General features: G+C 45.4%; 1 protein-coding gene across 1 annotated transcript in view; it reads left to right on the plus strand.

The window, feature by feature from the left end:
- Nucleotides 1–999: 999 nt before the first annotated feature.
- LOC120066495 (filamin-C-like) overlaps nt 1,000–15,408 on the plus strand; it is a 40,795-nt gene continuing 26,386 nt past the window's right edge. The window contains exons 1-8 of the mRNA XM_039017908.1: nt 1,000–1,385; nt 6,104–6,352; nt 10,064–10,161; nt 11,889–12,045; nt 12,348–12,544; nt 12,776–12,938; nt 13,344–13,544; nt 14,876–15,013. Coding sequence (XP_038873836.1) covers nt 1,001–1,385; nt 6,104–6,352; nt 10,064–10,161; nt 11,889–12,045; nt 12,348–12,544; nt 12,776–12,938; nt 13,344–13,544; nt 14,876–15,013 — 1,588 coding nt within the window. The 5' untranslated portion in view covers nt 1,000. The remainder of the gene's footprint in view (nt 1,386–6,103; nt 6,353–10,063; nt 10,162–11,888; nt 12,046–12,347; nt 12,545–12,775; nt 12,939–13,343; nt 13,545–14,875; nt 15,014–15,408) is intronic.

Genomic DNA, 15,408 nt, shown 5'->3' on the forward strand with positions numbered 1-15,408 from the left:
ATATTATGTACGGACATGACACCACAAACCTTGATCGAATAGGCTACTGATTTATTGATGTCAGCTCAAGGCTTCTAAACGAGGCTTCTGTGTAGGACATCTCATCAATAATAAATAATGTTTTAAGGATTTATTAACAAAGTGGTAAAAGGCCAATAGGCGATATAACAACATAAATATAGTATAGCCTAATCCACAACGACATGAGCCACATATTAAAACCCACTTGATTTTAGGATGCGTCATTATCTTTTCTTGTCTAAATTGTTTAATAATTCAGGAGTCCGAGCCCTGATCATAACACACTAGGTTACTTTACAACAACCAAGACGTCCCGGCCTCCCACCACCCAAAGCAGAGTGGCTAAAAATACAGTGCGCTGTCACAACTGTTGCTCTGGGTGGGGGTCCACCAATCACTGCCCGATTATCCTTTACGGCCAATCCTGACTCACCCCGTTATCCATATGGATTAGAAAATAGCCTATGATTGTAGTTATGACTATGGGGTCTACGACGGGTGTGACGTGACCCCAGGGTCTCTTTATATACCCCACTCTTGCCCACCTCACACCATTCAAGTTTAACCAACAGACTCCAGTGAACTACAGTGCTACTCTACTCCTCAAGTGCAATAGAGCGAACTGGACTGAAGAACCATTTTTCAAAAAGCGACATTCTTCTCTGAGCATATCTATTAAGAGGCAGCGACTACATTTGTCAAGCCACTGCCAATTAAAAACCAGCGACAGGTTGCGTTGCAGTAACAAGGACTGTAAATCGGATCAATTCATCATTGTCCTGACAAGAAGAGGCTTCTTCACAAGGACATCCGAAAAGCCTCCGGGACACTTTTTTAAAACTCTCTTCTCCAAGTTTTGAACTTTTACCACAGCAAGTGCGCTCGAGCTTGACATCGACACGCTAAACTTTTTTTGCAGATAACTTCACACATCGGTCTGACTTGCTGTATAAAAAGGGACACACGGAAAACCGCCAACATGACGAGCAATAACACACATTACTACGACGACAGCCAGCCACCACAGCACTACCAGGGCACTGACAACTTCGAGGGGGACGAGGAAGACGAGATGCCGGCTACGGAGAAAGATCTGGCCGAGGATGCACCATGGAAGAAAATCCAGCAGAACACCTTTACAAGGTGGTGCAACGAGCACCTCAAGTGCGTCAATAAGACCGTGACAGACCTCCAGAAGGATTTTGGCGACGGGTTAAAGCTCATTGGGCTCCTGGAAGTTCTGAGCCAGAAAAAGATGTACAAAAAACACCACATCAGACCCAATTTCCGACAGATGAAACTGGAAAATGTGTCCGTCGCTCTGGAGTTTTTGGACAGGGAACACATCAAGTTGGTGTCTATTGGTAAGTGACAAGTGAGCTTTTGGGCTGGAATGTTTTTAATGAATTTTTGAGAGAGAGATAGAGAGAGAAAGAGAAAGAAAGAAAGACGAATAGGGGGCTGGAATGTTTTTAATTAATCTTTGAGAGAGAGACAGAGAGAGAGAAAGGAGAGAGAAAGAAAGAGAAATAAAGACAATGGAATAGGAATAAGGGGAGGATGAGAGTCCAGTGTATAATCTGGAGGCCAGACAGGATGGAGCAGCACATTATTTTGACAACATGTTACAAAATTATAGATTTGTTTTTTACTGATACATGAAACCATGCATTATTAATTAGTACATTGTAAATTAGTTATTGACTGTCAGTGTCATTTCACAAAATCTTTGGGCTTGCCTTATGATGGCATGCACATAACTCTCTGTGATGAATACACATAACTCTCTGTGATGAATACACATAACCCTCTGTGATGAATACACATAACTCTCTGTGATGAATACACATAACTCTCTGTGATGAATACACATAGCCCTCTGTGATGAATACACATAACTCTCTGTGATGAATACACATAACTCTCTGTGATGAATACACATAACTCTCTGTGATGAATACACATAACTCTCTGTGATGAATACACATAGCCCTCTGTGATGAATACACATAACTCTCTGTGATGAATACACATAACTCTCTGTGATGAATACACATAGCCCTCTGTGATGAATACACATAACTCTCTGTGATGAATACACATAACTCTCTGTGATGAATACACATAACTCTCTGTGATGAATACACATAACTCTCTGTGATGAATACACATAACTCTCTGTGATGAATACACATAACTCTCTGTGATGAATACACATAACCCTCCGTGCATCAGTCACATAATACTTACTAGAACAGGGGAATAATGTGTTTTTCACAATAGCAGATCTTAGATTGTCGACCACATATTATTGAGAGAGACCCGTTTGAATCGTTCTGCTGAGTGACTCAGCTTGAGTCTAAACATCCATCTACACTAACAGTATTATGTTTTACACAGACTATTACAGTGGTACTGTCAGGCTGGGCTCTGGGCTCTGCTGGGTGGAAATTCACTAGGACTGTGTTAATGAGAAAGACACACACATACACACACACACACACACACACACACACACACACACACACACACACACACACACACACACACACACACACACACACACACACACACACACACACACACACATCACACCCCTCTCACTCTACAAACACTCCACACCTCATAATCACACCAGTTAAAGGTCAGAAGAGTCATGCCAGAAGTTTGTTAGGGGGAGAGGAAAGGGAGAGAGCTCCTTTTAACTCCCCACCCCATAGTCCCTGGTCCCAGACATGTTAGGACTGTAGGACAATTCCTATGATCATTGTCATGTCATTGATTTCATTGTGACTATCAGGCTAGGCTGGTCCCAGATTTCCTATGGTGGTTTAGTTGGCTACATAGCCCATACAGACCAGCTTAACAGTAGGTGCATGGTTATCCTCTGGGATCCCTCTGTGTGTGGAGGGGAGGGTTCGGCTGGCTGAGGGCATGTGTCCTGGTTTGGGATAAGAGTGATAAGCATGGAGGTATTGTGTCCACAGAGGTAGCTAAGCCCTGGGAGGAGTAATTGAGTTATAGATAGCTGGACCCTGACCCCTGGACATTGCACTCCCTTCCTTCAGGGATTTAGATGGAGAGAGATAGATATACCATAGCAGAGTGTGTGTAGGTCTATGTTTGTGAGGTAAGAAGGGACTCTGGACATGTTGTCACAGTCATAGAAGTACATCTGGATAGACCCATGACCTTGGTGATAGACCCATGACCTTGGTGATAGACCCTGGTGATTGCTGCTACAGTGTCTCTGAACAGGAGAAGCTCCAGAAGTCCTGTTTATTTAATTTCTCTCAATGTTTCTCATTTGTCTAGTTTATGTTTAGTATGTTTGTTAGATTTTACTGCACGGTCGGAACTAGAAGCACAAGCATTTCGCTACACTCGCATTAACATCTGCTAACCATGTGTATGTGACCATTAACATATGCTAACCATGTGTATGTGACCATTAACATCTGCTAACCATGTGTATGTGACCATTAACATCTGCTAACCATGTGTATGTGACCATTAACAACTGCTAACCATGTGTATGTGACCATTAACATCTGCTAACCATGTGTATGTGACCATTAACATCTGCTAACCATGTGTATGTGACCATTAACATCTGCTAACCATGTGTATGTGACCATTAACATCTGCTAACCATGTGTATGTGACCATTAACATCTGCTAACCATGTGTATGTGACCATTAACATCTGCTAACCATGTGTATGTGACCATTAACATCTGCTAACCATGTGTATGTGACCATTAACATCTGCTAACCATGTGTATATGACCATTAACATCTGCTAACCATGTGTATGTGACCATTAACATATGCTAACCATGTGTATGTGACCATTAACATCTGCTAACCATGTGTATGTGACCATTAACATCTGCTAACCATGTGTATGTGACAAATAACATTTGATTTGATTTGATTTGAGTGTGTTTACTTAAACCATGTCATCATTAAGGTTTTGGACTAGAGAAGAGAAACCCAACCTCATATTTCACTAACAATAAGAGTTATTAAACACCTGACTGTCTGTCTCTCTGCCGTGCTGATTGATTACTCTCCCTCCACACGGCCCGGTGAAATTCCCGGTGTGACCGCCGCTTTGAGCGGGGGGTTGTGAAGGGCACGGCATGATGTGTCATGATGCCCGAGGGAACTCTCTTCGGGCTATCGACCTCACGCCTAAGGAATGTCCCAAGGTTCTGCAGTATAGTGTCAGTAAAGAGGTTAGGGGTCATCCCCCCCCTAATGCCCAGGTCTGTGTGTGGGTTGGGGAGCGGCAGGCGGTATCCCTGCGACCAGGTCTGTGTGTGGGTTGGGGAGCGGCAGGCGGTATCCCTGCGACCTTGTCAGCTTTGACAGAAACAGGACATGATAACGGTGGCGCCTCTCCTGAAGCCTGCTGTCTGTTCAGGCTTAGACACAGCAACACCAAGCTCTGGGTGAACGGTGAACAACACGACACAGGGTGAACACAAACCTTTACATGACTTCTCTGTGTTGGCACAGCAACCTACAAATACTCAAGGAATTGACACTGAGGAATGAGGATAGTAAAAAAAAAACACCCGTCTCACTGGCACACACTGTTTGTTCCTTTGACCGCATGACCACATGGCATACAGCTGTCCACAAAGCCTGAGATGCCATTATTATGAACAGCACCTGGCCATGCCAATCAGTCTAATGGTCCTCATCAAACAGCACTGTAGTGTCCAGTAGCAGAGGTCACTGACCCACAGTACAATAAATAGATATCAGAGTCAGAGATAGACAAGTCACATGACCACCCCCCTCTCCACTTACTACAACTGTTTCTAAACTGCTTCTACCTTTCTGTCCAATGAGGTTATATCTTGGGAAATATTTCTGTCCAGAAAGTTTAGTATAGCTTTTTACGTGTTGTGGTACACTTTACCCTGTCCGGTTTACTCTCTACTCTAAACCAATGAAGGACGTTATTATGTAACGGTTTGGTTTAAGTTGAGATGACTACTCTTAAGAATACACTGGTTAAGTTTTTAGGTATACTTTATTGTCTGCTACTTAGTGCTTCTTCATTGATTTATCTCATACTGAAGGTCACTGTTACTAAAGTGCTTTAGAAGCAATTTAAATCCAAGTGCTGTTGACTTACTATGGGTTCCATTTCAACATATGTTGTCAGCTGTTGATCTGTTCTTGTCCATGCTGGTCTGTCTGTCTGTCTGTCTGTCTGTCTGTCTGTCTGTCTGTCTGTCTGTCTGTCTGTCTGTCTGTCTGTCTGTCTGTCTGTCTGTCTGTCTGTCTGTCTGTCTGTCTGTCTGTCTGTCTGCCTGCCTGCCTGCCTGCCTGCCTGCCTGCCTGCCTGCCTGCCTGCCTGTCTGTCTGTCTGTCTGTCTGTCTGTCTGTCTGTCTGTCTGTCTGTCTGTCTGCCCGTCTGTCCGCCCGCCCGTCTGTGGAATACCACGGATACTCGGTCACTTTCCTGACCAGTTAGTTATTGTGTAGCCTAGTACCTGTAGTGGAATTTAACTCTCTATTGAAGACATTAACAGACACAAAACACATTAGATTTCCCTCTTGTGTCCCGTATCCTCCTCTCTCTCTCTCTCTCTCTCTCTCTCTCTCTCTCTCTCCCCCTCTCTCCCTCTCTCTGTCTCTCTCTCTCTCTCTCTCTCTCTCCCTCCCTCTCTCTGTCTCTCTCCCCCTCTCTCTCTCTCTCTCTCTCTCTCTCTCTCTCTCCCTCTCTCTCTCTCCCTCCCTCTCTCTGTCTCTGTCTCTCTCTCTCTCTCCCTCTCTCTCTCTCTCTCTCTCTCTCTCTCTCTCATTTCAATTCAATTTCAATTTAAGGGCTTTATTGGCATGGGAAATATATGTTTACATTGCCAAAGCCAGTGAAATAGATCATAAACGAAAGTGAAATAAACAATAAAACATTTACAGTAAGCATTACACGTACAGAAGTTCCAAAATAATAAAGACATTTAAAATGTCTCTCTCTCTCCCTCCTCCACTCGTAGACATTAAGTCAATCATGGATAGGAAGCTAAATCTGACCCTGGATCTGTATTCCTCTCCCCTCCAGACTCCAAGGCCATCGTGGACGGTAATCTGAAACTGATCCTAGGTCTGATCTGGACTCTGATCCTGCACTACTCCATCTCCATGCCCATGTGGGAGGATGAGGATGATGAGGAGGCTAAGAAACTGACCCCCAAGCAGAGGCTGCTGGGATGGATCCAGAACAAGGTGCCTGAGCTACCCATCAACAACTTCCACCGCGACTGGAGGGATGGCAAGGCCCTGGGAGCCCTGGTAGACAACTGTGCCCCTGGTAAGAACTGACTCAGGAACAGTTTAGTGTGAGGCCCTGGGAGCCCTGGTAGACAACTGTGCCCCTGGTAAGAACTGACTCAGGAACAGTTTAGTGTGAGGCCCTGGGAGCCCTGGTAGACAACTGTGCTCCTGGTAAGAACTGACTCAGGAACAGTTTAGTGTGAGGCCCTGGGAGCCCTGGTAGACAACTGTGCCCCTGGTAAGAACTGACTCAGGAACAGTTTAGTGTGAGGCCCTGGGAGCCCTGGTAGGCAACTGTGCCCCTGGTAAGAACTGACTCAGGAACAGTTTAGTGTGAGGCCCTGGGAGCCCTGGTAGACAACTGTGCCCCTAGTAAGAACTGACTCAGGAACAGTTTAGTGTGAGGCCCTGGGAGCCCTGGTAGGCAACTGTGCCCCTGGTAAGAACTGACTCAGGAACAGTTTAGTGTGAGGCCCTGGGAGCCCTGGTAGACAACTGTGCCCCTGGTAAGAACTGACTCAGGAACAGTTTAGTGTGAGGCCCTGGGAGCCCTGGTAGACAACTGTGCTCCTGGTAAGAACTGACTCAGGAACAGTTTAGTGTGAGGCCCTGGGAGCCCTGGTAGACAACTGTGCCCCTGGTAAGAACTGACTCAGGAACAGTTTAGTGTGAGGCCCTGGGAGCCATGGTAAGTTCAGGGGTCAGTTATGAGTTACTGTGGTGAGAGGTCAGGGGTCAGCTATGAGTTACTGTGCTGAGTGGTCAGGGGTCAGCTATGAGTTACTGTGGTGAGAGGTCAGGGGTCAGCTATGAGTTACTGGTGAGAGGTCAGGGGTCAGATATGAGTTACTGTGCAGAGAGGTCAGGGTCAGATATGAGTTACTGTGGTGAGAGGTCAGGGGTCAGATATGAGTTACTGTGGTGAGAGGTCAGGGGTCAGATATGAGTTACTGTGGTGAGAGGTCAGGGGTCAGATATGAGTTACTGTGGTGAGAGGTCAGGGTCAGATATGAGTTACTGTGGTGAGATGTCAGGGTCAGATATGAGTTACTGTGGTGGGAGGTCAGGGTCAGATATGAGTTACTGTGGTGAGATGTCAGGGTCAGCTATGAGTCAGTTATTGTATTTGATATGGTATCATGGTATCATTTACACAGCCTGGCGGGGTCAGTAGGCCTCAGTGGTCCTGTTGAGCTAGAGAGAGAGACGGAGAGAGACAGAGAGAGACAGTGAGAGACAGACAGACAGACCGAGAGAGAGAGAGATCGACAGACAGTGAGAGAGAGAGAGAGAGAGAGAGATCGACAGACAGAGAGAGATCGAGAGAGAGAGATTGAGATCGACAGAGAGAGAGAGAGAGAGATTGACAGACAGTGAGAGAGAGAGAGAGATTGAGAGAGATCGAGAGAGAGAGAGATCGACAGACAGAGAGAGAAAGAGATTGACAGACAGACAGAGAGAGAGAGAGAGAGAGAGAGAGAGAGAGAGAGCGATAGAGAGAGATTGACAGAGAGATAGAGAAAGAGACAGACAGACAGACAGACAGACAGACAGACAGACAGACAGACAGACAGACAGACAGACAGACAGACAGACAGACAGACAGACAGACAGACAGACAGACAGACAGACAGACAGACAGACAGAGGACGTCCCTGCCAGCTGTCTGTGACTGAGTGAAGGAGCTCTCTCAGGCCCAGAGGTCGTAAGCCTGGCTTTAGTGTTTATAGCCTCCACACATAGCAACGCCAAATTTGGGCACGATTCCTCTTCATCTGCCAAGGGACATGTGCTTAGATGCTTGAGGTTTAAAAACAGCCTGTTCTGTGCTGGAAATGCATGAGGATGAGCTTTGGAGCAGGAGTGCCAAGATTCACAAGGATGACTCGTCGACTTGAAAGCACTCCAATTTGACCAGAGGTTACAGCACACTCTGACCCTCTGACACGAAGCCTTAGAAAGACTCCTTTTTTGTGTTCTAGAATAGAGAGAGGAGTCTAGAACACTGTGGTTGACTGTTTACATGGCTAGAAATCCTGGAATATGTTACAGCAGCCCTCCAACACCCAGCTAGCTACAGATGGTGTGACCATACAAGGACATGGTTCTTTCTTGAACCCCTAACATCATTTAGAAAGTTGACAAATCCGTCTCCAGTCCAATCCTTAGTTAGGCTTATGTCGTTAGTTAGGCATTTCTCTAGACTGACCGCTGGTAGGTTTTATTTGGAGATAACAGGTGTACAACAAGAAGAGTCATCCCCTCCTTTGTTTGGGACTATTTCTCCTGTATCCCTGACGATAATCTTCCGTGTCCAATTGAAATGTAATAAAGCTCTGAAATATTATATTTTGGGTTGGAGGAGACCAGGCTTAAGGTCCAAAGCTGAAATCACCTGGAACTTGAAACACAGAATGTTCTCCTTCTACGGTAGTTCTACTGTCCTAATGCAATTCCTTTCAGAAGATCCAACCTTACTCCACCCAAACGTTGGGGATTTTTAAATCATAATGATATTGTCGGTGACAGTGAATTAACCACGATATGATGCATACACGCCCATTGTTTCGAGTTGCCATAGTAACGTTACAGTGATATTACACGGCAGCTCCGCGGCGTGTCCGGTAATAACAAGATAAAAGACTCCTGTTGAGCGACTGGCTCTTTGTTTCAGGGAACTCACTGCACAGCTAACAGCTAATCCACTTTAAGCATTAGCAGCACACGGCAGTTTTAGCACGTAGAAATACAACCACACTCCGGTCAACCTGTCACAGACCCATTGACTTGAATGAGAATGCTCATTCTAGTACGTCTATTTCGTTGGGCGTTAGCCTGTCTGCTTTAGCCTTCCGTGTCCGGCAGGGAAAGTACAAATACGTCTGTTGCTTTCGTTGTTTTGAAATTCGTAGGCCTTCCATCGAAGGCTAGCTAGGCACCTATCTATACAAACTGGAGCAGAGCAGCGTGGGTAAATACAGGGTCACATGGGGTGGTAGGGTGTTAGTAGCAGTTAGTAGTAGTAGTAGTAGTAGTAGTAGTAGTAGTAGTAGTTAATAGTAGTAGTAGTAGTAGTAGTAGTAGTTAATAGTAGTAGTAGTAGTAGTAGTAGTAGTAGTAGTAGTAGTAGTTAATAGTAGTAGTAGTAGTAGTAGTAGTAGTAGTTAATAGTATTAGTAGTAGTAGTAGTAGTAGTAGTAGTTAATACTAGGGTAGTAGTGATGAAGTTGTTTCTGTGACCAGATGGGACACTGTTATATTTCTGCACAGTCGTAACCCCAATCCCATTCTAAAACCCCTATCTCTCCCTCCTTCCTCCCCCTCTCTCCTGTCTCTCTCCCTCCTTCCGCCCCCTCTCCCTCTCTCCTGTCTCTTCCCTCTCTCCCTCCTTCCTCCCCCTCTCTCCTGTCTCTCTCCCTCCTTCCGCCCCCTCTCCCTCTCTCCTGTCTCTTCCCTCTCTCCCTCTCTCCTGTCTCTTCCCTCTCTTCCTCCCCCTCTCCCTCTCTCCTGTCTCTCTCTCTCTCTCCCTCCTTCCTCCCCCTCTCCCTCTCTCCTGTCTCTCTCCCTCCTTCCTCCCCCTCTCCCTCTCTCCTGTCTCTTCCCTCTCTCCCTCCTTCCTCCCCCTCTCCCTCTCTCCTGTCTCTCTCCCTCCTTCCTCCCCCTCTCCCTCTCTCCTGTCTCTTCCCTCTCTCCCTCCTTCCTCCCCCTCTCCCTCTCTCCTGTCTCTTCCCTCTCTCTCTCCCTGTAGGTCTGTGCCCTGACTGGAAGGCCTGGGACCCTAATCACCCTGTGGAGAATGCCAGAGAGGCCATGCAGCAGGCTGACGACTGGCTGGGCGTGCCCCAGGTAAGACACACTACTCTGGGGTGACAGTTCCAGGGAAAGCCCCATGAAGCCACACGTAGTGGAGCCAGTGACTGAGGTTTACTTTAAGTTTTGGTTGGTGGTTAATATGCACTGAGAAGTAATCGGTCTTTATACTACAATGTATTACTTTTGGTTTGTTATTCAGTGAACACTTTAACAAGATGTGTTTGTTAATGATGTGTTTGTAAATGATGTGTTTGTAAATGATGTGTTTGTAAATAATGTGTTTGTAAATAATGTGTTTGTAAATAATGTATTTGTAAATGATGTATTTGTAAATAATGTGTTTGTAAATAATGTGTTTGTAAATGATGTGTTTGTAGGAGTGTTTAGATGCACATTCAATACTAAGATGCTAAGGTGTAGATTTGTTAGTTTCTCTAAGGTGTAGATTTGTTAGATTCTCTAAGGTGTAGATTTGTTCGTTTTTCTAAGGTGTAGATTTGTTAGATTCTCTAAGGTGTAGATTTGTTAGTTTCTCTAAGGTGTAGATTTATTAGTTTTTCTAAGGTGTAGATTTGTTAGATTCTCTAAGGTGTAGATTTGTTAGATTCTCTAAGGTGTAGATTTGTTAGATTCTCTAAGGTGTAGATTTATTCGTTTTTCTAAGGTGTAGATTTGTTAGATTCTCTAAGGTGTAGATTTATTAGTTTCTCTAAGGTGTAGATTTGTTAGTTTCTCTAAGGTGTAGATTTGTTAGATTCGCTAAGATGTAGATTTGTTAGTTTCTCTAAGGTGTAGATTTGTTAGTTTTACAAGGTGTAGATTTATTAGATTCTCTAAGGTGTAGATTTGTTAGTTTTACAAGGTGTAGATTTATTAGATTCTCTAAGATGTAGATTTGTTAGTTTCTCTAAGGTGTAGATTTGTTAGTTTTACAAGGTGTAGATTTGTTAGATTCGCTAAGATGTAGATTTGTTAGTTTCTCTAAGGTGTAGATTTGTTAGTTTTACAAGGTGTAGATTTATTAGATTCTCTAAGGTATAGATTTGCTAGATTCTCTTCTGAAACGGAATCTGTGAGCTGTACTATTTGTGTGGGGGTTTCTCTACTTGTTTATCTGACACAGCGTGCATAGTCTGGGTTAAGAAGGACCATTAGTGACATGGCATAGCCTTAGGGTGAATATTGAGCATGGATTCCCAGGCCTAGGGGGCTGAATTATCCCCAGGCTGAGGGCTGTACCATGGGCTGTAGATGAGGTGTGGGAGAGGGCTTGGCTCAGGGCTAAATCCCCTGACTGCATGGCTTACTGAGGCCGCAGTCCTGCTGTACCAGGGTTAAATATAGACAGACAGCTTTACACCAGACTGATACTACCAACATGGCAGAGGGAGGGAGAAGGAAGAGGAGAGAGACAATGGAATAGAATAGATTATAAATACATTATAAATAGTATCTATGCAATGTCCCTTCACATTGGTATACAGAACAAACAATAGGTACATGTCTTTCTCCCTGTCTGTCTGTCGGTCTGTCTCCCTGTCGGTCTGTCGGTCTGTCTGTTTGTCTGTCTCCCTGTCTCCCTGTCTGTTTGTCTGTCTGTCTGTCTCCCTGTCTGTCTCCCTGTCGCTCTGTCTGTCTCCCTGTCTGTCTGAAAACAGTTGTGCTATGAACTCTGCTCCCCAAGGAGCAAATGGGTTTAAGTCAAGTTAGACAATTGTGGTTGTACAGTGTTAACCTTACACCCTCTGCTTGTTGCCTAGGTGATCGCCCCTGAAGAGATTGTAGATCCGGATGTGGATGAACACTCAGTGATGACCTACCTGTCCCAGTTCCCCAAGGCTAAGCTGAAGCCTGGCGCCCCCCTCAAACCTAAAGGCGTTCAGCTGTACCCCAACAAGGCCAAGGCATACGGACCTGGTGGGTGCTCACTGAGATAGAAACCATGAACAGTGTAGTTCAATCAGGACTTGGGTTGCAAAATTCCGGAAACATTCCCAAAATCCCCATGTTTCTCAGGAATCTCGGTTGCAGGATTCTCGGGAATCGGGAGGCAATAAGCAGCGAAGGAATCCTCCAACCAGGATTTCAGAAACATGGCAATAGTCTGGGTTATTAACGGCCAGGAACTTTGAGAACGTAACTGATAAGCATCATTTATTGTTTTATATACATAGACTCAAACATATCTAACTCGCTATCTCCCACTCTCCCTCCCGTAGGTATTGATTCCCATGGAAACATGGTTCTGAAGCCAGCCGTGTTCACAGTGGAGACTCTGCAGGCAGGTCAGGCTGAGGTGCTGGTCTATGTGACCGATCCTGAGGGACACACTGAGGAGGCTACGGTGGTCTTTAACAATGACAAAAACAGGACCTACACTGTCACTTACGTACCCAAGGTTGAGGGTGTCCACAAGGTAAACAAACTGCCGCCATCAATATCCCGTGTAGATTTATGTTATGTATTGTTTACGTTACTTTACTAAAACTGTACATTACTTTACATATTCTTTCTTGACTTGATTTGATTTGACTTAACTTGTCTTTATTTTACAATCTACACGTCTCATCGTCACAATGTACCACGAGAGCATTGGAAACTTACAGGAACATTTGAACGTTCCCCCCCCCCCCCCCCCCCCCCCCAGGTAAAAGTGCTGTTTGCAGGGCAAGACATTGACAAGAGTCCCTACACAGTGAACGTTGCCAAGGCCATGGGTGATCCCAACAAGGTCCAGGCCAGAGGACCAGGGCTGGAACCTACCGGCAACGTGGCCAACAAACCCACCTATTTCGACATCTACACTGCAGGTAAGGAGCGGGAAGTCAACAATGTTGGAACTTCAACAAGGTTGGACAAGAAACACACTAACACTGATCAGACAAGTTGCTGGCTAAACTGGAGAAACTAGAAGGAACCCAAACATTTAGTGAGGATGCTACAGCAGCCCCTGAATTATTGACATATTTTTGTTGTAGTGTACAGGGCCTTTACTAGTCCTGTATTAGCAGACCGATATAGCCATCTGTAGCGCCGGCAACATTTCTTTTTACCCCCAAACAACTTCCTGCGGCTATGCATTTACTCTGAGGGCCCACAACAATGTCCATGCATGTTTCCTTGTTTTGATCGCATGGTTTGTCCATATTTCCTTGTTTTGATCACATGGTTGATTAACAGCATTTTGATTGGTGTCTTCCTGTTGTCTTGTACAGGTGCTGGTAATGGTGATGTGAGCGTTGTCATCGTGGACCCTGAGGGGAAGAAAGACACAGTGGAACTGATCTTGGAAAACAAGGGGGACAGTGTTTTCCGTTGCACCTACCGGCCCATGTTGGAGGGCCCCCACACCATCCACATCCTGTTCGCGGGTCAGGAGATCCCCAAGAGCCCCTTCAAAGTTCAAATCGCAGAGGGTGAGTTAGCACTGAGCTAACCAACTGTCACTAACTATCACCAACTGTCACTACAAAAATCACTGTTGTAAAATTGTGTCGTTCCGTTGTTGATCTGTCACTCTCTAGTTCCACAGTCTACAGCTATCTCGATCCCTCGGCGGTACTAACAGGTTGTCACGACGACTAAGACCAGCTAGTGTACTATGTTAAAGTTAAATTAACATCCTGTCTGTGATTTGTAGCTCCTCCCTCTATGGTGGGTCCTCCTCCAGTTCAGATTATCCCCCAGTCTTCCTTCACCTCTCCCGGGGGGGAGAAGGGGCCAGCGGGCAAGAAAGGGGGTGTCCCTACCCCCACAGGCAAAAAGGGTCGACCAAGTTAGTATGGGCCCTCCAGGTGGACGCCTGCGCCCGTTTTGCCCGCTGATATGCTAGCCGTGCCCCACCGTCCCTGTGCACTATACTCTATGCCATTTGCCCTATGCCTTGCAGATGCCCTGTATGCTTCCTGTGACGGGGGCAACGCTATACCATCTGAGTGCCTTGCTTGGGCGCCTGCCGCCTCGCCTGTGGCAGCTTGTTGTTGGAGACAGATATTTCTAGCCCTATTTTGTAGCATAGTGAATGTTCTTGTAAGAAACTATCCAGGAAAGTTAGTCTTTGTGAGCCAGTGCTTCACAGATTGCATTACGAAATGCAGTGTCAAATGTTTATTGCTTGATCTATTGCTTGACCCCTTGATCTTGGGTTAGCATTCATAGGTTTGATTGCTTCAAACTAATGAGTATAGCCAAGCCTGCAATCAGCGCTTACATGAAATGTCATTTTGTCAGTTGATGCCTGGAATCGCCATTCATGTTTTGATGCTGCAACCATTACATGATTGTGTATTATACAATGTGACTGTCCTACATTCAGCACTGTGCTATTCCTCCTATGCTGCATTGTGTTCATAGCTGACATCCTATGGGAATTGATTGACTGGTGATGTTCTGTATCCTTCAAGAAGTCATTCTTTGCAGCTTCTTGTTTGCATATGGCGTTATACCCGTATGTGAATGTCTATCTATCTATCTATCTATCTATCTATCTATCTATCTATCTATCTATCTATCTATCTATCTATCTATCTATCTATCTAGCTATCTAGCTATCCAGCTATCCATCCATCCATCCATCCATCCATCCATCCATCCATCCATCCATCCATCCATCCATCCATCCATCTATCCATCTATCTATCTTGCTGCCACTAATATGACCCAGCTCCTGTCAGCTCCAATAGGTCCTATACTGTTAGGCCAGTCTATGTTCCACTGTCCTTAACCACCCCTCTCTCTCCCTCTCCAGCCATCAATGCCAACGCGTGTCGTGCCACGGGCCGAGGCCTCCAGCCTAAGGGGGTGAGGGTGAAGGAGGTGGCAGACTTCAAGGTCTTCACCAAGGGAGCCGGCAGCGGAGAGCTCAAGGTCTTAGTGACTGGACCAAGTGAGTCAGAACTTTTCTCTCTCCTCCTTTCTCTCTTCTCTCTCTTCTCTTTTCTCTCTCTCCTCCTTTCTCTCTTCTCTCTCTCCTCCTTTCTCTCTTCTCCTATCTCTCCTCCTTTCTCTCTCTCCTTTCTCCTTTACTATTTTATAATCCTCAATCATCTCTCTCTGGTAACTCTCTCTTCATACAACTTGCTGATCTTCTCTTTAATCTTTCAATGTAATACTTTGACTTCCTCTTTGTTTGTTCCCTCAATAGTTTATTGGGTCATGGATTTGTGATGTGTATCAGAGGCTGTATCAGAGGCTGTATCAGAGGCTGTATCAGAGGCTGAATCAGAGGCTGTATCAGAGGCTGAATCAGAGGCTGAATCAGAGGCTGTATCAGAGGCTGTA

This window comes from Salvelinus namaycush, chromosome 21 (genome assembly GCF_016432855.1).
Source record: "Salvelinus namaycush isolate Seneca chromosome 21, SaNama_1.0, whole genome shotgun sequence".
Classification (NCBI taxonomy): domain Eukaryota; kingdom Metazoa; phylum Chordata; class Actinopteri; order Salmoniformes; family Salmonidae; genus Salvelinus; species Salvelinus namaycush.